Source organism: Hemitrygon akajei, chromosome 18 (assembly GCF_048418815.1).
Source record: "Hemitrygon akajei chromosome 18, sHemAka1.3, whole genome shotgun sequence".
NCBI lineage: Eukaryota > Metazoa > Chordata > Chondrichthyes > Myliobatiformes > Dasyatidae > Hemitrygon > Hemitrygon akajei.
In genome coordinates this window covers 3463172-3488800 of record NC_133141.1, presented here as the reverse complement: position 1 = coordinate 3488800, position 25629 = coordinate 3463172, and the positions used below count along the sequence as shown (strand labels likewise).

The following is a 25629-nucleotide window of genomic DNA, read 5'->3' as shown; positions in this document are numbered from 1 at the left end:
CATCATGTACTGCCACAAAGTCTATGACTCATGGCACAAACTCTGGAGGGGACTGGGGTGGAAATCAACTGACATAAGATTGAACTCAAACTTGTGATTGAGAAAACAGCTATTGGATGAGCACAGGAGATCCAGCAAATCACTAACAATCATGGACTCTTGCCAAAAGCACCTATGACCCCACATACCCGAAGGACCACCCTGCTGCTATCTAAAATGGAGGGGAGAGTATCCATGCTACAGGTTGTACCTGCCTTCATGCTTTAATTCGCTTGGAGTTTCTGAATTTAATTTTGTTAATAACCTTCTTTACTGTTTAAACAATCCACTTTTTTCCTTGTCCAAATCAAAGTGTGGAGCTACAATTAAGGTTGAGAATAAAATGTGATATCCCTGGGAGTGAGAACCTTTCCATTCTAAGGAGGGCAGAAAAATAAACATTGAAGCAAGGTAATATTCAAGAAAGTCAACAGATTAACTAAAGTGGAGTGAGACAACAAAAGACAGGATTTGTCAGACAATAGTAAATGTGTTAATGTGGGAAAATTATTACAAATGGCCAATGAGTTGCAAAGCTCACCCTACTTCAGTTTTCTCCACTCCTTACCTGAAGGTACAAACTTGTCCATTGGTATATGTTGCCATTGATATTCCTCACTCTTGGCTAAATGATCATTCTATACTTGGGCATAAAGAAAGATTTTCACAGACCATTTGGCCCATTACCAGAATCCACCTGATGACCATTCACATCTGGTCCTTCCTCCTTGCCTTAAGAATTATGCAATAGTTCAGCATCATTAAAGGTTGCTTGCTAAAGCCTGGAGCAATGGGAGAGGGAGGGAAGGAAAATAACCCAAAAAAACTTCAACCTAGAAATATATTAAATAACTTTATAATTTCAGTTCAAAGAAAGCAATTCACTTCTCAAAAAGTTTTTAATAAGCTTTATTTTAACAATTTTACTTTAGGAACAAGCAAAAAAGATTGCACAGAATTTTGACCATGTTTTCTTTGAAAATATCAGAGCAAACTGGAAGCAAGCACACATCTCTATTCAAGACCACATCATTTTAAAAAAATGTGGCCTAGAGTCAAATAAGAGACACCAAGTTACTAGCACTAATAATCAGTTTAAAATGTAGCCACACATACAACATATTCAGTAAAAACAGTCCCAGATCATTCATCTTATCTTAGTTGTGGCATAATATTGAAACTCAATGACATGAACTCTCCAGTGGAGATGTGAACTAATGGCACAATGTCTGTTAGGTTAGAAAAAAAAGCATTCACAATTACAATACCAAAAACCCTTAAAAAGTAGTTCTTGTCTTGAGCCTAAAATTACATTGTTTAATATGTGCATTAACAGGAAAGGTAGATGTTGAATTACTGTTTTTAAAGAGAAAATCAGGTTAAAAATATACATTCCTTAAGATACTTCTGGCACTGTAGTTTATTAGGGAGTGAGTTTGCAATATTCCACTACAGCTGGAGGTACACAGGTTTGAACCAGGACTGGAAAATCAATGTTCTGATTCCACAAGCAATATTCCTGCCTTCTGGGTCTGTGTGGTATGGGCGCTGCTTTGCAAAGAGGCGGACAGCCTTGCCACTGGTCAGCATTTCAATCATGAACAAATATTGCTTACGATCATAAGTTCAGTCTGAAAAAAATATTTTCAAGAGAATATTAGAAACTTCCATTTAATTGAAACATCTCAAGAGCTGGGAATAGATTTTCACTGCGGAGATACAATGGCCAATGTAATAAAATATCTGCTTATGTGTAAATCTACTGGATAAAAATATGAAATATATAAATAGACTAGTCTTAACTACTACTAGCTCATCATGTCTCTATCAAATCGAACTGTTTTAACATTTGAAGCCACTTTTCCTAATTTAGTTTGACCTACAATGCTGCCTCTGATTCACACCCCTGCACTAGACTCCATGGCTTCAGGATGCAATAGAGAAACTATTATTATGAAGCATAGGATTATCACAACCATAGGAGACAAGCTACTGTTTTCTACTTCTGTCAGGATTTTACCATATCAACAAAAGCAGCAGAGGTAGTTGGGCACCTGTTCAAAATCTGGTGGATACAAAATGAAAAGTAAGTCAAATCTAATTTTGTTTTTATTTGTTTTTCCCCAAATAAGTGCTCACTTCAGATATTGGGAATGGGTATTTAAATACTTGCTGAATAATCAAATTCAATATTTCAGTTCTGTATTTTTATACTTTAAAGAAGAAGGCTCCGTTTATTTTGAATCTATCAAATTGGGAACATGACACTTATAGATCGTCTTTCTAACCTCAACAATCTATTAGAATGCATTAAGTCAGTGAAAACTGGGTATGCATTGGATGCCTACTCCAACTTGGTAATGTGAGTGTGTTTAAGAAAGTCATTCTCATTGAAGGATTTAAAGCTTTAACTAGAAATAAACTAACGAGTAGATAATAAATCTGAAAATCACTTGCATCTTTCTCAAGAAGTGTTGTAAACTCATGTTCAATTCCATTTCACATTACACACATTGCCAATCAAATCATTTTCTGATATTTATTTTTCAATTTAAGGGATATCAATACTGGGTGACCATTAATTTTTACAACACTACCTCCACCAGCTCTGGTATGGACTAAAGTTTATATCAAAGTTAAATTGACAAATTCAATTCCCCACATACCCCTTCCATGTGCTCTTTGACTTAAGCATTATTGAAGTTTGCTCTGCAAGTTGCAGTTATGAGCTCCGCATTCATTCAGATGGCAAAAGAGATATTTTTATTCCCATTGGCATGGCAGGATTTTGAACACAAGTCTACCAGATGAAAATGTTAGTAGACTGTATCCAGTTACCTATCAGGATGATACTTGATTCATAAAAAAAAACAAAAAAATGTCAGAACTATTTCCTGCAGCTTACAACTATTCCTAAATAGAGTTCCAACACAGGATCCTGCACAAGCTAAATCGTAAAGGGAGCATGCTGTACAGTTAGGTGATCACACAACCACGGATCAGATCAAAACTCGAGAATGATGGAGAACAGTTGAACGGAAGAGAAATGTCATTAAATATCCCACTCTCAATGATGTGACAGCCCTACAAGTAAGGGGTAAAGATAAGGATGAAGAAGCTGCAGCCACTTTCAGTCAGAACTGCCGATAGATGACACATCCTTAGGTCCTCATCAGAACAGAGCCAACCATAAGGGAATTCAGGGAATTTCATTCACTCAACATGTTGTCAAGAAGCTATTGACAGATGGATACAAGAGAAATCAGAGCCTACATTGTAGTTGCTCTGTTGAAAATCTCAGTAAAAAAAACTTGTCTCCAGTCAAACTCTTCTAATACAGTTAAGACTGGAATCTCCCCAACAACATAGCAATATGCCAAGTTATGCCTGTCCACAAAAGGTAGAACACATATAATTGCACCACTTAACACTCCATCAGTCTAATCGCAATAGCTAGTGACGTGATGGAGGATATGATGGACAGTACTATCAAGCAGCATCTGCTCACCGATGTACCCTGCTTTCCAGGACCACTCACAGGCACAAACATGGATATAAGAACTCCATTTCAGACGTGATATCAAAACTGCATTTGACTATCAAAGAGTCTTGGCTAAGATTCTGACATGACTGCAGGAGTTCCTTAGGGTGCCACACTACAAGAGATATAGACAGGGTAAATGTAAGCAGGCTTTTTCCACTGAGGCTGTGTAGGACTACAACCAGAGGTCATGGGTTAAGGGATAGGTACATAGCTGGTCGAGGTATGGAAATCTATGGTCCCAGTGCAGCTAAATTGGAATAGGAAGTTTAAATAGTTTCAGAATTGACTAGATGGGCTGAAAGGCCTGTTTCTCTACTGTATGACTTCATTGACTTCTCTATACCCAACCAGCTTCACCAGCTCATTCATAAGAACATCAGAAATAGGAGCAGGAGTAGGCCGTCTGGCTCATTGGGCCTGCTCCACCATTCAATAAGATCAGAGCTGATGGACTCACCTCCACCTGCCTTTTCCCTACAGCCTGTAATTCCCCTACTATGCAAAAATCTATCCAATCTTGTCTTAAATATATTTACTGATGTAGCCTCCACTGCTTCATTGGGCAGAGAATTCCACAGATTCACCACTCTCTGGGAAAAACAGTTCCTCATCTCCACCCTAAATCTATTCCCCTGAATCTTGAGGCTAGGTCCCCTAGTTCTAGTCTCACCTACCAATAGAAACAACTTTCCTACTTCTATCTTATCTATCCCTTTCATAACTTTAGGCTTCTATAAGACCTCTTTGATTCAAATGATATTTATGTTCAATGTCTTACCTTGCATCTGTTTCAATAATCTTCTGAAGAGCCACATTAACTAAAAGATAAATTGAACTTAATTTGCCAGCAAATTAAAGCCTCAATATCCTTCAATGTGCACCCATCAAAGGTTTCCTTCCTTAGACATGGGACAAGATCAGCACATAATGGAATACTGGTGCTGACTCAAAAATATTCACGAAGTTTGACTCTATCCAGGCCAATACACACCCCATCCAACATCTTTAGCATTTACCTCCTCTTCAACTGGTGGACTAAACACACTGCAGTGGTCCACCAAGTCTTTTCTGACAGCACTAGCCCCTCCCACACCCTGTATCACATGGGACCATCACCAAGTTCACCTCCACATGGAAAAGCATGTGGATGACAGGGAAATGGAGGGTTATGTAGGAGGGAAAGGTCTAAGAGCAGGTTAAAGGATCAGCACAACATTGTGGGCAGAAGTGCCTGTACTGTGCAGTACTCACACAGTTCTACTCATACAGAATCCTGACCGAACTATATTGCTGATCCTTCATTATTTTGGGATAAATTTCATGGAAATCAATCAAAACCAAAGTGGGAATATCTTCAGCATGGACAGCAATGGCTCAAAAAGGAAATCTGTTACCTTTTTAAGAACAATTAGGAATAGGCATTAAATGCTGACTTTGCCAGCAACACCCAAACAGAAAAAGGAATATATACTTTTGGACAACCCAAATTAAATCCCTTATTATTATGTTTTTACCAGAAATCAGAGTCACTTTTAGAAGTACATACCAGTCTTAAGTATTAAACTAAAGGGAGTAAAAGTGTCTCTTACCATTTAGTTCACGTGGATTTCATAATAATGTTAAAGCATTTTATAAAGTCTTTAAATTGAGAATACAATGGAAGAGCATGTTTGCTACTTACAACAGCTGTGTTGACCAGTGGAGAGAGACCCAAGCCATTTTGAGGACCAGGTCACATCTGCATTGGGACAGCAAGTTGCATCTTGAACTTGGATCCCCCCACGGTGTCCTAGACAGTCTCTATACCAAAGGGTGATCCAGCTACTTTGGAAAGGTGTTGATGGAAGGTAGTGAACAAATCTCACAGCAGCAAAGGTCCTGGCCAAACCATGGAAGGTCATTCTCATCAAAACTCTCACTAGCCCTCAACAACATGCTCCAGCTAGCCATGTACAGAAAAAAGCCAGATACTGTCCCAGTAGCATTATAGCCTCCTGAATTTTGTATGAAGTAGGTTTGGGATTTCCCCTCTCTCCATGGGTTTCAATATCCAAGTGCCATGCCATCAGGGCAGTTGTGAAGGGCCACCATTTTTAGGGCACTGATCCCTATCGCCACCCCATATCCTGATCTTCAGACAAAGGACTGGGAATTCAGCCCAATATTTTTCAACAAATCTCATGCATTCCACACCCAGCTATTCAGCTACACCAATTTTGTGCTCAGTGGGTACTTGGCAGACTTCCAGCTGTAATTAAAATTAGTTCATCTACACAAAAAAAATCAAACATGTCACTAGTGAGCCTGGTAATCCAAAAAGGCTTCAGCCTAATAGTCATTTTTCAATATATATATTAATTAAACAATAATTTCTGATGCACCTCTGAGTACAGAATAGTTTGTAAATAAGTTGCATGCAGGACAGCTTCACCTATCTGGCATATGGACTACAGTCCAGGAAAATTCACAGTGGTAACAGGGATATTTTTCTTTAGCTGTTTCTGCACATATTGAACATAATAAAATAAGTAAAAGCTCTGACTTCCTAACTTTAGGCTCCACGTCATTGCTCTCCAATTTTAAGTCAGTATAGCCAAAGTGTTGCTTTCCCTCCTTTTTTGCTCAACTTATACATAAAGAAGGCACTTGGAGAGTTCTGAACCAGATCTAAATGGTCTGCTACTGGTGTTGGTTTTGGGTCAAGTTAAGGAAAGTACAGCACACAAAAAAGGAAAAGAAAATCTACCTTCCAAAAAGGCTTCTATTCAAAAAAGTCATGACATGTAAAACTACTGATTGGCAAGCATGAAAATGCTTCATTTGGTAGGGTTGTTCCAATTAAAGTAACAAAAAGGATTGAATATTTAAATAGTCTTTTCATCTTCCTCAGGAAAAACAACATTCAATGAGTTTACTGTGTGGGTTAGTACCACAATGACATTTTTTTACAAAAACTCAGTAAGACATTCTAAAGAGAACATGAACACATGTCCTCACTGCCTTTACAGAAGATGTGCAGTTTTATCACTGGTATTCTTTCTGCTTTCTTAACCATTGTTTCAGCAATATAAAGTTGCACAAATTCTGGGAGTACTAGTTTGCTGCTTTGTCAGACAGGGATCCACTACAAGAAGCCTGTTGGGCTTGTTGCTTTAGACTTCATTGATTTCCTTAGTTTGTGCTCAGATTTTTTCATGGGATGCTGATGCATTTTCAAAATACTTGTGAAGGTCCGATTCGAGGTCTTGGAAAAGTTAAGTCCACTGTTCATTTCAGGTTAAACACCATCAGTGGCCGCTCCTCTCTTTTCTGCCAGGGGCTCTTTTTGTTCTCACCTTGGTCATCTGCCCCTTCAGACTGATCTTGCATCTCCTCTTCAGGGCTGGTGGTGGAATCCCTGCGAGTTTCACTGGTACTGCTTCTCATGCTGTTCCCTCTGCTGTGCTCTTGTCGATGGATAGCTTCCCTGTGCTCAGAATTCTCTTCAAGTAGAGGAGTGAGCGAATTGTCCTCTGGGGAACAGACTGCTGTTCTGCATTCACTGCTGCTTTGCTCATTGTCATCCACGTAAACCAGTTTGCTGTAGGCTACGTTGGCTGGTCCATGCCTGTCACGCTCCTCCTTCAGCTTTTTACTAGGCTTTGCCTCGTTTACATCTACGCCAGAATCTAAGCTGGCGTCGTTGCTCCCAATCCTCTCCCCGGTCTGCAGGTCAATGTAGGAATGCCGAACGTGAGCATTGGATCGTCCGTCTAATGATACAAACCAGGCCCTGGGATGTTGAGGCTTTACCCCAAGCTCCAAGAACTTCTTTTCGGTCAGTGCCTGCAATTCTCCATTCATCTGTGCCATTGCTGATTCATTCAGTAATACTGCCATTGGCCCACTCATGGAAGAAGAGTGGGGGCCCCATGCTTTGTCTTCTCCATCGTCCGACTGAGGGGTTGATTGTTGAACTTGTTGGTGCTGATACTGCTGGGGTACAGGCTGGTGGGACATGGGGACTCCCATCTGAACTCCCTTCATCTCTAGCTGCTCTGTTGGGCCGCTTGCTGACTGGTCCATACAGGGATAATCAGAAGTTAATCCCACATAATGGGCAGGAATGACTAAAGTAGGCATTACATTCCTGTACATGTTGTCTTTCATGTGATCAATAGAACCACAGAAGATTAGTTGGCCTGGCTGGGACAACGTTGTGGGCCTGGCCAGATGATCAACAGACTGAGACATCATGTATTCCGAAGGCTTATTATCCATTTTGTGACCAACGAGAGATTCAAAGGGTGGTGGCAGTGGGGGAGGAGAGGGTGGATCATTGGTACAAAGTTTACTTTCAGCCAAAATGCGGCGGGCTTGAACTTCTCTCCCCTTTTCATCAGATGGCTGTTGGGAAGCCATCGAACTATAGCTGTGTCTGTAGTCATCCGCTAAAGGAGGCTCCAGTTCTCCTGAGGCATCCATAGACCTTGCAGCTTTCAACGGAAAGCTCTCCACTGTCCTGTGGTAATCTTCCTTGGAATTTCCTCGATGGGCTAATGTATCAGTGGATGCTTTGTTGATATGCCTCATTTTTGGACCTGGATCCCTATATGGGATCTGTTTGAAGAACTCTTCTCGAGAGCTCTCAAACTCTCGAGATGTACTAAAGGCAGACTTCAAGATAGGTGTGTGAACATCCATATCTCCATTGGAGGACACTGACTCCAAATGGCTGGTACTGATCAAATTGATATGAGACATGGAGGTGGCTTGGTCCTTCTTGGAGCTGTCCAAAGTGGAAGCAATCTGCAACTTCCTGTGCTGTTGCCGTGGCTTTAGGCATCTTCTCCTATTAAATAAAAACACTGTTAGTAAAAAAAAAATACTATAAGCTTAAATTCATCACACATCTACATTTAAATGACAGTACCTGATCTAAGCAACAACTTCTAAATATAGGACAAGTCACTTCACTTTCAATACATGCCTTTAAAAATTCTACATTATTAAAATCATATTTCAAAATCTGTTATACTTTGTTATTCAATCAGTAGTTTGCACTGGGTTTCTTGATGTTGGGGGAAGAAATTTGAAGATGAACTGGCACTTTTAATCTTAGTGATATATTTCCTGCAGGTAGGTGACCAGAAATGCATATAATACTTCAAATTTGGCCACACTAAGGTCGTCAACATAACATCCCAACTCCTGTACTCAATACCTTGATTTATGAAGATCACTATGTCAGCCTTAACACCTGGGAAGTGTGGTGGGAGACGGCAGAGAAGAGATAAGAGTATCAAGGTCAGGCAGGAACAGAGATTGGGCTAGAGTCCTCATAGCTGAAGTCCTATCATTGCAATAAACTATTAATATCAACTATTAGTATCAGCATTTGTGTCAATATCAGGAGTTGCACATGGCATACTTGTAAATTGGAAGGTATTCCTTATGGCATGTTTAAAGCTTTAATACACAGTGATTAGATATTTAATTCCTGATGCTTCTTACTGTTGGTGCATGAATGAAAAGTAAGCAATCATATATATCCAGTTGTGAATGTCAGAAAAAAAGCTAATTTGTCCATCAACACTGTGCAAAGTAGTTGGGATGTACTAATCCAAATTCCCAGAGAGAGGCAGAAGGTGGTGACCAATGGATACAAAGGGTGATTCCCAGGATCCTGACTTCCATTCTATATATCCTAAGTGCATTAACTGACACATCTCACAAACTGATGAGTATCATTCCATAGGCAAAGAATACACTCCTCACTGTTTACATGACCTCCCTTTGTATGTCCTCCCTGTGCAATCTCTGGGTTCTTCCCACAGTCCAAAGACGTACCAGTGGATAGGTTAATTGGTCATTGTAAATTGTCCTGTGGTTAGGCTAGGATTGGATTGGGGGGTTGCTGAGCAGTGTGACTCAATGAGCCAAAAGGGCCAATTCCACACTGTATTTCAATAAATAAAAATCAAAGTGAATGCATGAGGGCATGAATTTACAAGGTATCGTTACTAAGTAGACATGCAGGCAGATGGGACTAGCTAGCTGTACCTGAAGGATTCAATGGACTGAATGAACTCTTCTGTTGAATGAAATATAAATACAAAATCAAGCCCCCTCCCTCCTGTGCCCTTTAAGCAGCCCAACTGTAGTTCGGAATGATAATGTTCTCACAAAACTTCCCTTTAAGAGACCCCTAACTAGTACACTAGAATACAAAACAATGGTGAAATCATACAACATCGATAAAAGACATAACCAAGACCTTTCTTCTTCTAGGATCAGTGAATTTATCACTCTTATAAGGTTGATGTTTCCAATACAAATTGCATACAAAGAAATAATTCCTATTCCATCATCCCTGGTTTCTTCTGACAATGTCACATATGTCATGGTTCAAGGTCAATTTCTCTTTCTTCCTTGTTACTTGACTTCTCCACAAATAGATGAAATTGCTGATGAGGTCTTTTGACACAGAGATGCCAACCAACCCACAATACACATTAAAATAACTATGAAATGCAAACTGATCGATTGCCAAAGGTGGCGCTGGTGAGACATGGAGCTGCTTTACGAGCAGTAAACAAAACTATTAACTATTCTATTAATTACACTTTTCAAGACCATAATCTCTACAATCCACAGCCTGTAATTTCCCTTTCAGAGTTATGTTATTGAACCATCTGCACAACTGGTATTTTTGTGGTATCTTGAAGGATTCGTCAAATAGGACTCTCAAAAATGCAGGCACAACTGTGACGGCCATTGCTGGAGCAGACTTCAGGTGAGATTGAAGCGGTGGAGCCCGGGCCCAGGCCCAGAAGTGAGAAACAAACCAATGTTCAGCTGATATAAGCACTGAGCCTGATTAAAAAGATCAGAGTGTCAAGGCTGAAGGTGAAGGATGAATGAGTGTTCAGTTTACTAGGTCCGTGACACGTTACTCCTCAAAGCACCGAACAACCTACTTGCCTGAACGGCTGCAGCACTGAACTGACTCCGTGGCTGTGGATTTACTTTTGAGGACTCTGCAGTCCATGTTATTTGTTTACATTTTTTATTGTTTGTACAATTTTTTTCCCACTGAGTGGATGTTTGACAGTTTTCATTCTATAGTTTTTTTTTGAGTGGGTTCTTCTGTGTTTCTTTGTTTTGTGGCTGTCTGTAAAAATCTCAAGGTTGTATATAATGTGCATACTTTGATAATCAATGCACTTTGACTTAGTAGTAATTCCAGCAAGGTCACACCATCTTGCCATGTTACAGAGAAATAATGTGCACATTGCCTATAATTTCTTCCCTGCAGAAGAAATCATAGCAGGTACATCCTAGATCTTTCCCACAATAATCCTGTGATAACAACCCAGATCAGAAAAATCACTCCATTGTTTTTGCTGGTGAATCTCATTGTTCAATACTTCTGTCCTGTGGTGAGCTCTAACGGCCAGCAGGGGGAGCCTGAGCTACCAACCAGAAGGGCCGGCACACCATGCTTTGAGCTCCATCTGCTGGTGGTTTCAACTCTTACTAATCACAGGGTTTCCACTGGGCTTCTGCTAAGCTCGCAGTTTGTACTTGAAAACAGATGTAAACCACCTTGTCTGGATTGTAGAAACAGGAGAGGAACATAGAAATAGGAGTGGATTGTAAACTACTTAAGCACACTTTGTCACTCATTGGTGTCACAGCTGATTTCTGACCAACTTCAATCTAACAAACATGCAATTTTCAGCTTCTGGGCTGTTTTGCGCCACTCTGTAAATTCAAAATTGCCATCAACTCCACTCGCACCAGTCAACAATTTTCCACATTGCGCTCATCTGCGGCTGCACTTGCGCAATATGAGGAACTGCTGCGGGCTTGTTCTTACAGAAACATGGCTCCAGAACAACATCCATGCACCATCAGCCTACAAGACATGACACTCAGGGACTTGGGCTACATTAATATGTTTTAATATTGTTTTTTGTAACTATGCTTTTCTGCCATCATACCTATATGTGCTGTGTGTGACTGCACCTTGGCCCCAGAGGAATGATGTTTCGTTTGGCTGTGAGTACAAGTATGGTTGAATGACAATTAAATTTGAACTTGTCTAAGCCACTCTAACAGCACCACCCAAAATCAGAAATTCTACCAGCAGCCAGGGCCAATATAACAGGTGTATAGGAACACCCTGACATGCAGGTTACCCTCCAAGCCATGCATTAACTCATCCATTATCACTGTTCGGTCCAAATCCTGCAACTTTGCAACAACACTGTGTGAGCACCTTCACCAAAGGTGTCCAAGACAGCAGCTCTCTATCACTTTCTAGGGCAATTAAGAATGAGCAGTAAACGTTGGCATTGTTAGTGATGCCCATAACACAAAAGACATGTTTAAAAAGAAGCCCCAAGGTCTGAAAGTCCTAGAGGCTAAATTGCCACAGTGATAATGTTTAGGCCAGGAGGTTTCACTCTGCCGGATGCTGGGGACGCAGCAATCGTTGACAGTGGGGTAGGGAAAGGGGTACATGGAAAAGAAAACAAATATTACACCAACTGTGAAACAAACAAATAAAAATTAATCATAGGTTTACCTGCAGTAATAGAGAAGCAAACACACCAGAACTAGGACCAAGAGAGCCAGAGCCCCAAGAATGGTGAGCAAGAATATGGTGTGGTAGGTGGTGATGTCTCCGAACCTTGATGGACTGACTGCAGCTGTAAACAAGCAGTGAGGAGCACAGTTATCTTCTAAAGAAACTCAGTTTCTGATAGAAGCACATAATTAACATTTTTTAAAGTTCCTAGTCCCTTGTTTAATGTTGTCTGCTGGAAGATGAATCTGGAAATTTTAGTAGTTGAGTTATTAGCACACTTTTCCTGAGTTATGGGGAAAGTAGTGGCTTAGTTGAACTACTTGTACTGACAGGAGAAGGGGCAAAGGCAGATTACTAGCACCTTAAAATCAGTCACTCTAGGCAGATAGTGCTCATAAGCCGTGGTTGGCAGCTCATCTAGGAGAAGGAAAACTCTGATCTCAAACCTCCACTGCCTCGCGGCTATACCCACTCATGGGGAAGGCTTCGGGAGTAAACCCCCAAGGGAAAAATCCAGAGCTGGTGTCCCTCAGGCAGCCCTACGCCGAGTTCAACACTGACTGGCAACTCCTGCAATGCTGCTGGTGCCAAACTATATTGTTCTCTACCGTTCCTTTGGATTTATTGGCTGCATGGAGAGGGGCAGCCTGCTACATGGGCAACAACTAGCCCTCCATATCGTACTGCCCTGGCTTGTGTATTATATAGACAGCTGGGACGTAACATCCATGGTCGATCCTCACTCAGGGAAAGGTTGAATACGTTAGGACTTTATTCCCTGGAGCACAAGAGTATGAGGGGAGATCTGATAGGGTGAATACGTACAGGCTTTTTTCTGAGGTTGGTGAGACAAAATCTAGAGCCCATGGGTTTAGGGTGAAAAGTGAAATACTTAAAGACAACCTGAGAGGGAATTTCTGCTGAGCATTGTGATGTCGAATTGTATGGTGATAGTTACGAGCTGCCCCAAGCTCATCCCTAGGTTGCACTGGTTGTTAAAGCATTTCACTGTATGTTTCGATGTACGTGTGATAAGTAAATCTGAATCTCAAATTCTTCACTGAGAACATGGTGAGAGTGTAGGATGAGCTGCCAGCAGAGGCTGAGGATGCGGGCTCAATTTCCACACTTGAGAGAAGCATGGATACCCGGTACGTGGACGGGGGGGGCGCGGTATGGTCCAGATGCAGGTCGATGGGACTAGGCAGTTGAAATGGTTCAACATGGACTAGATGGGTTGAAGGGCCTGTTCCTGTGCTGTACTCCTCTATGATAGGGTCAGTCTATCTAAATCAAGAAACCAATTCACCAGTGGAAAGTCCTAGCCACCTGCTGAGGGGATACACAGCATATCCCCTACCCCCTCTCTTCACCAAGACAGTATTTACTCTATTTCAGCTTCGGTTTGCTTCAGAAGCACTTTGCAGAAGTTTACTCTGCGCTCCAAGCTCACTTTCCTGAGCAATGGGGGCAGGGGGCAGGGTTTCAGATCGCTAGGTCATTGGGATCTTTTCTGGGGAAGGTATGACATGTACAAAAGGGATAGATTACACCTGATCAGGGGGAAACCAATATCTTTGAGGGTAGCTTTGCTAGAGCTGTTGGGGAGGCTTTAAACTAATTTGACTGGGGGATGGGAACTGAAGTGCTGGGGCTGAGGATGGGGCAGCTGGTATACAAGTAGATGCACTGTGTAGTGAGACTGTGGAAGGACAGGCAGAAGATCGGGCAAAATTGCAGTCAGTGGGATGGGTTGAAGTGCAACATGGGGGTAAATTCAAAAAGGGTGATGAATACAGTACTGAAGGTGTTATATTTGAACACACACAGTATATGGAATAAGGTAGGTGATCTTGTAGACCTGTTAAGTGATTGGTAGGTGTAATGTTGTGACTGAAAGAAGATCATAGTTGGGAGCTTAACATCCAAGGGTACATATTGTATTGAAAGGACAGGCAGGTAGGCAGATGGGGTAGGGTGGCCCTGTTGGTAAGAAGTGAAATCAATCCTAGAAAGAGGCAACATAGGATTGGAAGATGTAGAATCCTTGTGGATAGAGTTAAGAAACTGCAGAAGACCCTTGGGAGTTACAAACAGGCCTCCAAACAGTAGCCATGATATAGACTACAAATTGCAATGGGAGATGGAATAGGCATGTCAAAAGGGAAATATTATGATACACAGGTAGATTGGGTAAATCAGGTTGGTGCTGGATCCCAAGAGAGGGAATTTGTAGAATGCCTACAAGATGGAGTTTTAGATCAGCCTGTGGTAGAGGCCACTATGGGAAAGGCAATTCTAGATTGGGTGTTTTGTAATGAACCAAATTTGATTAGGGAGTTTAAGGTAAAGGAACCCTTGGAGGCAGTGATCATAATATGATAGAATTCACTCTGCAGTTTAAGGAGAAGATAAAGTCAGATGTGTCAGTATTACAGTGGCGTAAAGATAATTACAGGCATGAGAGAGGAGCTGGCCAAAGTTGATTGGAAGGGGCACTACCAGGGATGACAGCAGAACGGTAATGGCTGGAGTTTCTAGGGGCGATTCGGAAAGTGCAGGATAGATACATCCCAAAGATGAAGTAGTGTTCTAAAGGGAAGATAAAGCATCTGTGGCTGACAAGAGAAGTCAAAGACAGAATAAAAGGAAAAGAGAGGGCATATAATATTGCAAAAATTAGTGGGATGTTAGGGGATTGGAAAGCTTATAAAGAAGGCAACAGAAGACCATCAGGAGACAAAAGATGAAATATGAAAGTAAGCAAAGAAAATGAATCTCAGGGTTGAATATGATAACATATATACTTCGATAACAAATTTACTTCAAAATTTTGGAACTAAACTAGCCAATAATGTAAAAAAGGATACCAAAAGATTTTTCAGATTTATAAAGAGTAAAAGAGAGGCAAGAGTGGATATTAGACCTCTGGAAAATTACACTGGAGGTAGTAATGGGGGACAAAGAAATGTGGATGAAATTTATTAAGTATTTTGCGTCTGTCTTCACTGTAGAAAACACAAGCAGTATGCAGAAATTTGAGAGTGTCAGAGGGCAGAAGTGAGCATAGTTGCTATTACCAGGAGAAGGAAGCCTGGGAAACTGAAAGGTCTGAAGGTAGAGTCATTGGGATCAGATGGTTTACATCCCAGGGTTCTGAAAGAGATTGTGGAGCCATCAGTAATGTTCTTTAAAAATCAATAGATTATGGCATGGTTCAAGTGAAATGGAAAATTGCACATGATACTCCACTCTTTAACAAGGGAGGGAAACAGAAGAAAGGAAGTTATAGGCCAGTTAGCCTGACCACAGTGTTTGGGAAGATGATGGAGTCCATTGTTAACCTTGAGGTTTCGGGGTACTTGGAGACACATGATAAAATAGGCCATATTCAGCATGGCTTCCTTGAGGGGAAACTTGCCTGACAAACCTGTAGAAAATCTTTGAGGAAACAACAGGCAGGATAGACAAAGGAGGAGTCTGCGGATGTTGGATTATCAGAAGGCCTTTGCTTAACAAGATAAGAGCCCATGGTATTACAGGAAAGATACTCCCATGCATAGAAGACTGGCTGACTGGCAGGAGGCAAAGAGTGGGAATAAAGGGGGCCTATTCTGGTTAGTTGCTTGTGACTAGTGGTGTTCCACAGGAATTGGTATTAGGAACGCTTCTTTCCACGTTACATGCCGATAATCTGAATGACAGCACTGATGGCTTTATAGTCAAGTTTGCAGACCATACTGATAAGGGAGGGGCAAGTAACACTGAAGCAGGGAGTCTGCAGAATGACTCAGACAGATTGGAAAAATGGGCAAAGAAGTGGTAGGTGGAATACTGTATCATACAGTGAAGTATATGGTCATGTACTTTTGTAGAATGACTATTTTCTAATGCTGAGGATTTATAAGGCATTGGCCAGTCTGCACTTGGAGTATGTGAGCAGTTTTGGGGTTCTTTTCTAAAGGATGTGCTGGCATTGGAGAAGGTCCAGAGGAGGTTCACAAGAATGATTTCATAAATGAAAGAGTTAATGATGTACGAGTGGGGGAGTCTAGGACCAGAGGACACAGCCTCAGAATGGTGGGGAGTCCACTTAGAACAGAGATGAGGAGGAATTTCTTTAGTCATGGGCGGCCATGGTGGCCAAGTCATAGGGTATATTTAAAGTGAATGATGATATAGAGGATTTCAGAATGCATACTGTATACATTTCTCTGACATTAAATATACCTATTGATAGGTTCTTGATTAGTCAGAATGGCAAAAGTTACAGGGAGAAGGCAGGAGAATGGAGTGAAGAGGGATAATAAATCATCCATAATGGAATGCTGGAATAGACTCGATGGTCTAAATCTTATGGTCATTTTCTCCTTACCCTTAATCATTAACATTTTTACTCATCAACCAAAAAGTGGTGTTTTCAATCATTTCCAATCTCATGCTGTGGTGGCAATTTAGGATGGGAAGAAGTGGTGATGGGGTGGGGACAGGGAGAAGAGAGGGAAAACTTTGGTAACACAGTCTCCAAAACACATCTAAATGTCTTGTTTTATTTGGAAAACACAATACTGCCATAAATGTTTAAATCTACTGCGCTGTGGAATATTAATAAGGTTCTGTTGGACAGCAGACATCATAGTTTGCCAGTTTATTATTTATAGAAAGAAATTCTACTACATGCATCATTTTGTTTACAGTAAATGCACAGCACACCAGAGTTGAGGCATCAAGTCTACAAATTTTCAATTTAATTCCCTTACGTGGCAGAAAAAACAAAGCACCAGCCTTGAATTCATACCAGAAAGAGAAGACTTGATCCTGATTTCTGTCAGCATTTCTCTAAAAAGAAAATGCTCTGTTGAAAATAGGAAGCCCACATTTGCATTTAGAGTATATCCTTTCATATGAAAACTCCCAAAACTAGATTCTTGGATGGCCACGGTGCGCTCCCACAGTTATTTTGCGCATCCAGCGATCACCTTTGCTTTGCGCGTCCAGCAGTCACCTTTATTTTGCGCAAGTCAAATGAGCAAGAGGGATTTCAGCAGAAAAATTGGGGCAAAGCCAGAGATGTCAGTGATGAAGAACACGTCAATAACATTAAATAGTGGTGAGAATGTGGTACATTGATCCACAAAAATCACATACAGTAATGATCAAGCATCTTTGAAGTATGAACTATGAATTAAAGCATGTGGCAGAAAACTGTACATTGCAACAAAATAATAGATAAATCCCTAACCTGATTTTAATTTATGAGTATTGGTAATAAAATTCTTATCTGGCTTAAACAGAAGGTAATTAAGTTTCTGCAGAGATATGTTGGAAGCATGCAATTTATAAAACATGTGGATTATCAGTAATTAGCAAACTCCACTTACCCGCTCAGCAAATTTAAAACTGCGAAGAATTTTATTAAAATTACAAGCAGCATATTAATGCCATCAATTCTATCCAAATTCTAAATGAAATGCAGATATTTATTAAAAATAAAAGACTAAATGCAAGAATTTGAATTGCAATTGCAAGAGGCTATTAAGACACTGCTTCAATGTTTTTGGCCAATGGAAAGACAGGAGGGAAGGAAGAGCTCAGTTACATGGGGCTGTTATTCTCGGGGCAACAATGGCTAATGGTTAGCTCAGCTAATGAAAGGGTTGTGATTTATATTCATAATGACATTGAGCGCCATAAGAGGCATTAAGTCTGTATCAGCTCCCAAAGCATTCCCATTAATCCCCAATAGTTCCTTGAGGCATTGAAAGAAGCCATTGCACCCACTGAATCCATGCTAGCTCAGAGTCATAGAAATTTACAGCACAGAAACAGGCCCTTTGGCCCATCTAGTCCATGCCAAACCATTTAAACTGCCTACTCCCATCGACCTGCACTGGGACCATAAACAGCCCATCCATGTACCTATCCAAATTTCTCTTAAACATTGAAAATCAAGCTTGCATGCACTACTTGTGCTAGCACCTCGTTCCATACTCTCACAACCCTCTGGTGTTCCCCTTAAACTTTTCACCATTCACTCTTATATTCCTCCACTAATTGCTCCTCTGCAGCACAATCTCCCGATATCTCCATTAACCACCTAGATTCATCTACACACCAGGGTAATTAGTTAACCTACAATGAGATGAAACCTAAAGTTGAAGAGTCCTGAGGAAACCTACATAATGACAGACAGAACATGCAAACTCCACACAGACAGCAGTGGGAGGTCATGACTGAACCTGTGAGGCAGCAGCTCAACAAGCTGTGTCATTGTTCTGCAAATTTACATAAGCATACACAGCAGAAAGCATAGTATGAAAGCAGATTTGATATTAAACTTTGAAAGGAAATCAGATACCTGTAAATTCATAAAAATTCAAACTACTACTAAACTTTTGGAAATGAGTGACAGAGTGAGATTAACTAGATAGCTCATTCAAGGTTGCAATGGGCCAAGTAGTTCCCTTCTGCACTGCAAGATGACATGCATAAACCAGAACAAAGCCCAAGGGGTTTAATACTTTAGTTCTCATCAAGTATCATGGTATTGCCCACACCATTCAAATATTCTCACTTTAGATTGAATTGAAGACGTTACTCCCTGGTTATTACGATTCCGCTAACGCTTTGACTGTTCCCATACATTAGACTACCGTTCAAATCTGTCCATAACTCACCATGAAATAATTTCCCTCTGTATGTGAAATCAGCACTACAGAGTGCTTACAAAAAGTAGTGGATACAGCCCAGTCCATCACTGACAAAGCTCTCCCCACCATTGAGCACATCTACATGAAACACAGTTGCAGGAAAGCAGCATCTACCATCAGGGACCCCCACCACCCAGGACATGCTCTCTTCTCACTGCTGCAATCAGGAAGAAGGTACAAGAGCCTCAAGACTCACACCAACAGGTTCAGGAACTGTTATCACCCTTCAAACATCAGGTTCTCGTACCAAAGGGGATAACTTTGGTATCTGAGGCCACAAACCAGGCACGCCCGGGATCCGCTTCAGTTTGCGTATAAGGAGAAGGTGGGAGTGGAGGATGCTATCACGTATTTGCTGCACAAATCACTCTCTCACCTAGATGGGGTCAGTTGTGCTGTGAGGATTACATTCCTTGACTTCTCTAGTGCCTTTAACACCATCCAGCCCAAGATCTTAAAGCACAAACTAACGGAGATGGGAGTAGACTCTCACATGGTGGATTGGATAGTGGACTACTTGACAGATAGACCTCAGTATGTGCGGTTGGGAGACTGTAGGTCTGACACAGTGGTCAGCAGCACAGGAGCGCCACAGGGAACCGTACTCTCTCCGGTCCTGTTCACCCTGTACACATCTGACTTCCAATATAACTCGGAGTCCTGCCATGTGCAGAAGTTCGCTGATGACACGGCCATAGTGGGGTGTGTCAGGAATGGACAGGAGGAGGAGTATAGGAAACTGATACAGGACTTTGTGATATGGTGCAACTCAAACTACCTGCGTCTCAATGTCACCAAGACCAAGGAGATGGTGGTGGACTTTAGGAGATCTAGGCCTCATATGGAGCCAGTGATCATTAATGGAGAATGTGTGGAGCAGGTTAAGACCTACAAGTATCTGGGAGTACAGTTGGACGAGAAGCTAGACTGGACTGCCAACACAGATGCCTTGTGCAGGAAGGCACAGAGACGACTGTAATTCCTTAGAAGGTTGGCGTCATTCAATGTCTGCAGTGAGATGCTGAAGATGTTCTATAGGTCAGTTGTTGAGAGCGCCCTCTTCTTTGTGGTGGCGTGTTGGGGAGGAAGCATTAAGAAGAAGGACGCCTCACGTCTTAATAAGCTGATAAGGAAGGCGGGCTCTGTCGTGGGCAAAGTACTGGAGAGTTTAACATCGGTAGCTGAGCGAAGGGCGCTGAGTAGGCTACGGTCAATTATGGAAAACCCTGAACATCCTCTACATAGCACCATCCAGAGACAGAGAAGCAGTTTCAGCGACAGGTTACTGTCGATGCAATGCTCCTCAGACAGGATGAAGAGGTCAATACTCCCCAATGCCATTAGGCTTTACAATTCAACTGCCAGGACTTAAGAACTTTTTTAAAGCTATTATTAATGCTTTTTGAGTTAGTGATTTAGATGCATATCATATTATTACTGAGTTAAGTATTGTATGTAATGAGTTTTTGCTAAAACAAGTGTATGGAACATTGGAAAAAATGTTGAATTTCCCCATGGGGATGAAGTATCTATCTATCTATCTATCTATCTAACTTCACTCAACTTCATTTGTCCCATCTTTGAAATTTTCCCAAAACCAATGGACTCCATCTCATGTTCATGCTATTTATTGCTTATTCATTGTTATTATTTATTTCTTTTTGTATTCGCACAGTTTGTTGTCTTCTGCACTCTGGTTGAACAACCAAGTTAGGTGGTCTTTCATTGACTCTGTTATTGTTATTATTCTATAGATTTACTGAGTGTGCCCACAATAACATTAGTCTCAGGGTGAAAAATCCCAGTCACTTGGCTTATTCTGATTTTCGTGTCATAGAGCACTACAGCACAGCAAATTCCCTTCGACCATGCCAAACTGTTATCCTGCCTACTCCCACTGAACCGCACCTGGATCACAGCCCTCCATAACCCCTCCTATCCATGTACTTATCCAAATTTCTCTTGAATTTTTCAATCAAACCTGCATCCACTACTTCTGCTGGCAGCTCGCTCCACACTCTCATCACCCTGAGTGAAAAAGTTCCCCATCAGATGGTTTATCCTTAAACAGTTTACCTTTCATCCTTAACCTATGACCTCTAGTTCATCTCACTCAATCTTAGTGGAAAAAGCCTGCTTGCATTTACTCTATACCCCTCATAATTTTGTATACCTCAATACTTTGATTTATGAAGGCCAATGTTCTAAAACCTCTCTTTACGATCCTATCTATAGTACCTGTAACACGAGTTTCAATGAATTATGAATTTGTATTTCCAGATCCCTCTGTTCTACCATACCCCTCAGTGCCCTACCACTCACCTTGTAAGCCCTACCCTGGTTGGTCCTACCAAAGTGCAACACTTCACACTTGTCTGCATTAAATTCCATCTGCCATGTGTCAGCCCATTTTTCCAGCTGGTCCTGATCCCTCTGCAATCTTTGATAGTCTTCCTCGCTGTCCACTACACCCTCAATCTTGGTGTCATCTGCAAATTTGCTGATCCAGTTTACCACATTATCATCCAGATCGTTGATATAGATGAAAAACAACAACAGACCTAACACCAATCCCTACTTCACACGATTAGTCACAGGCCTCCCGTCAGAGAGACAACCATCTACTACCATTCTCTGGCTTCTCTTATGATGTCAATGTTGAATCCAATTTGTTACCTCATCTAATACAGTCTTTCTCCGTGGTCTTACATTGGTTTCTGAAGTGTACGGTAAATTTACAAATATCCTGGAGACACATCTTTAATTAAGCCATGTCCAGCTAGGATCACACTATTATCAAAGTACCTACTTTCCAATTTACAGAATGTTGCCTGACTAAAGGTTCACCAGGAAAATATCTTTTTTCATAAATCAAGGAATTTCAGTACATCCACTTTTTGATAACAATGGTTGTTAATTATTATATGTTCCATATGTTGTATACTTGCTTCCCCCTTATTAATTCATAGTACAACAGTAGGTGTAAAACTGAATTAGGACTGAAGGCAGCTCAGACTTATCCATTCAGCAGCCTTGATCATAAATCTCCAAGTACTTCTTTTAATCTCCAATGTCACACTCACACACTGTGTTTACTCACTGTGGGCTTGTGAAATTCGCATATTTAATTCACCCAGCTGAACATAACTCTGCCCTAGACAGTCCCAAACCCGGCTGCGAAAGGAGGAGGGGTGGGCATGAAGCTCGCAATCCCCTCCCGTGAAAACCCAGAGCTACAGAAGCTCTAAAAACCTCACCACTGGGAGAGGAAGGATACACCAAGAAGATGGGCTGCACCTGGAAACAACATGAAAGACTGGCTCAGGACAGAAGACTCTGGTGAGCTACTGTCACGTGAGTGATAAATACATTCCAAAAGAGCAGGCAGACACCAGAATAAAAAGATGTGAGAGCGGAAGGACAGCTGGAAGGTGATAGGTGAAGCCAGGTGGGTGGGAAAGGTAAAGGAATGGAGAGGAAGGAATCTGATCGGAGAGAATAGTGGACCATCGGCACTTGCAGCTCAGGACTCCTCCAGACCAGGAACACTGTCATCGCCAATCCTGGTTCCAACAACTCCGAGTAGATCCAGAGCCCAAATTCTACTCCTATGATCCATTCTCCTCTCCTCTCCTATCAGATACCTTCCTCTCCACACAAAATGCTGGAGGAACTCAGCAGGCCAGACAGCATCTATGGAAAAGAGTACAGCTGATGTTTTGGCTGAAACATCGACTGTTTACTCTTTTCCATAGATGCTGCCTGGCCTGCTGAGTTCCTCCAGCATTTTGTGTGTGTTGGTCAGATTTCCAGCAACGCAGATCTTCTCACATTTATGATTAGTTTTTATGTTAGCTTGACTTTTTGATATGCAACCCATAAAAGCTACATGATAAGGAGTAATGCACGATTTCTACTGATTGGTGATTTAATAAGCAGTAGACATAAACCAAGGAAAAACAGGAAGGAATTAATGGAGGGGTGAGCAAAGGTTTTCAAAGAGTTGGAAAAAGTTTGTGGAATTTGAATGAAAAAATAAAATACAATGGAAATGTGGGGAAGTGAAGAGGATCAAAACAGCTGGAGCAGCATCCAGTGGTTTGCAACCACCTCTCTAACACTTCTGCAACACACTCGCGGCAAAGCAGCATTAGTGAGGCCTGCTCGACGTTACTGAAAGAGGACCCGTCATGGCAGGCGCGGTTCTCAAGGAGGAATGTAATTACCCCGCGGCTAGTCACGGCACCACTCCCTCAACTTCAGAATGCCCATAAAGCTTGCAAAACTCAACTGAACACACTCCCTCCACCCTACATGACACAGCCTTTGGCTCATCTCCAAATATAGCCCTTCCCCTTACCTACTACTCTGCCAACACCAGCCGGACTTCTGATACCACACCCAACAACCGATTCCATTCTCGCAATCGCACACTAGCAATATCTAACAGTCTATTATTGCCAGTACAATTTTCTATGCAGTAGTGTGCATGGTGTGCTGGGGCAACAGCAGCAACGTAGGTGACGTGAACAGGCTCAACAAACTGATGAGAAAGGCTGGCTTTGTTATGGGAGTCAAACTGGACACACTGGAGGCTGTGGTAGAACAAAGGACCCTAAGGAAAATCCTGGCAATTCTGGACAATGTTTCTCACCCCCTGAATGTCACCTTGGCTGAACAGAGGAGCACTTTTAGTAACAGACTAAGATAACTGTGCTGCTCCAAAGAGCGTTATATGAGGTCATTCTTACCCTTAGCCACTAGGCTCTAAAATGAATCAATCTATAACTGGAGAAGTGATGATCCCCTCCTGTTAGACTGTGGTAACTTATTGTTTTATTCTCTCTACTTCTCTTCTAATATTTATATCTGTGCACTAGTAATGCTACTGTGATACTGTAATTTCCTTTGGGATCTATCTGTCTATCTATCATACTCTGCAAGTACTCATCCCCTCACCATACAACTTGACTGCAACCGCAATGAACAGTCCCTAACTCCTCACCAACCCCTTGCTAATCCCTCTACCAATCTCCTCACTGACCTTATTACTAACACATACCCCAACCTCCCTTCCAATTCCTTCACCCCATCTTCCGCACCGTCCAAGCAACATAGGAATATATCATCAGTCTTTCACCATTACCAAGTCCAACTGTTGGAATTCCCAACCTAAAAACACTGTGGAAATCCCTTCACCAGGAAGATTGTGATGTTTCAAAATAGTGATTCATCGCCACCTTCTCAAGAGCAATGAATGTTGGCCTAGCTGGTCGTACAGTCATACCACAATTACCCCTTTCCTTTTCCCACTTTACATGACACTCTGCCAGCTTTGGAATTCACCAGTCGTAGCCCTTGAACAAAATGTTTGCTGGTGTCTCACACAGAGACTTTACTGGCAAATAGCAGCTCCTCAACAGAGGTTTTCAAACTGAGAATGTTTAAAATGTGGAATTTGAAATGAAAGAGAAGATTGGCTGTTGTTTGTAGGGTTGTTCGCCGAGCCTGGAGGTCAGTTCACAAATGTTTCATCATCAGTGCACACTTGAGTGTTGTTTCTGCTGACTGCTCGTGTTTATATCGGTCTGGCTCATTCTGATTGGTTGGCTGTCGCACTGGCCACGTCTCTGCTGGAACTGAGGAACCAATGCTCACAATGACTAATAACCACAGATATAGACCAGCAGAGATCACTCTGCTATCCAGTCGGCCAGGACCCAGCGGAGACTAGGGACCAGCGCGACAGCCAACCAATCAGAACGGACCACTACAAACACGAGCACTCGGCAGAAACAACACTCAGTTGCATACAGATGATGTCACCTCTACAGTGACGAAATGTTTGCAACCTGACCTCCAGGCTCAACGAACAACCCTACAGCAAGATGTAGAATATTCTGCCAGATTGTATTTGAAAGGGTTCGTTGACTAGAGAGCAATAGAGCACAGGAACAGGCCATTCAGCCCAAGATGCAACACCAACTTAAACTAGTAATTGAATGCCCGCTACGTTAAACCCTTCTGCCTACACAATGTCCATATCCCTCTACTGTCTGCACATTGACGTGCCTATCTATGAGCTTCTTAATTGCCTCCATCACCACCCCAGCTGTGCATTCCAGGGATCCACCACTCTGTGTGTAAAAAAAACCCTGCCCTGTGCATTTCCTTTAAACTTTCCCCCTCTCACCCTAAAAAAATGCACACATTCCAGTTCTAAAAGAACACTCTTTTTAAACAGAATGAAGAAAGTTATCACAAAAGCAGCATCACTAACAACAAACAATGGGATAACTTGATGGGAACCATGTGCAATTTCTACACACCAGTAGCCTGTAATCCAGCTTGGTCCCAATTTAAGATCATTACATCTTGTTAACTTCCTTGCAGTAAAGTTAGCTGGTACGTATTTCAGAATGTGTACAATGCGATGCTGTTCAATATAATGACGTGGTATGTTTTACTTAGGGTTTCAACCACTTCTAGACAGGCTGTGCTTTCACTGCTGAAGCAGCAAATCAAACATTGCTCCTGATACCTCAGCCCAAGATCAAGGCTGATACTTCACTTCAATACAGAGGGTTTGTTGCACTGCCAGAGGTCCCATCTTTAGATGACATGTTAAATCATCCACTTTGCCAGATACCACTGAGAGTTCCCTCAGCACCATTTCAAGGAGCAGCTGCGCTGAGCCAAAATTTCCCTCTCAACCAACAACAGGCCATTATCACGTTGTTATTTGTAGGAAATTGCTGCGT

At 41.7% G+C, this 25629-nt stretch overlaps 1 protein-coding gene across 2 annotated transcripts in view; it reads right to left on the bottom strand.

Moving 5' to 3' along the window:
• Window positions 1-932: 932 nt before the first annotated feature.
• fam171a2a (family with sequence similarity 171 member A2a) overlaps window positions 933-25629 on the bottom strand; it is a 265179-nt gene continuing 240482 nt past the window's right edge. The window contains exons 7-9 of one of the 2 annotated variants that reach the window (XM_073070662.1): window positions 12156-12279; window positions 6919-8414; window positions 933-1670 (exon numbers count right to left, since the gene is read on the bottom strand). In XM_073070662.1, the coding sequence (XP_072926763.1) occupies window positions 1666-1670; window positions 6919-8414; window positions 12156-12279 (1625 nt within the window). In that variant the 3' untranslated portion in view covers window positions 933-1665. Of the gene's footprint in view, window positions 8415-12155; window positions 12280-25629 lie in introns of both variants that reach the window. The other variant, XM_073070661.1, reaches the window with a different exon arrangement.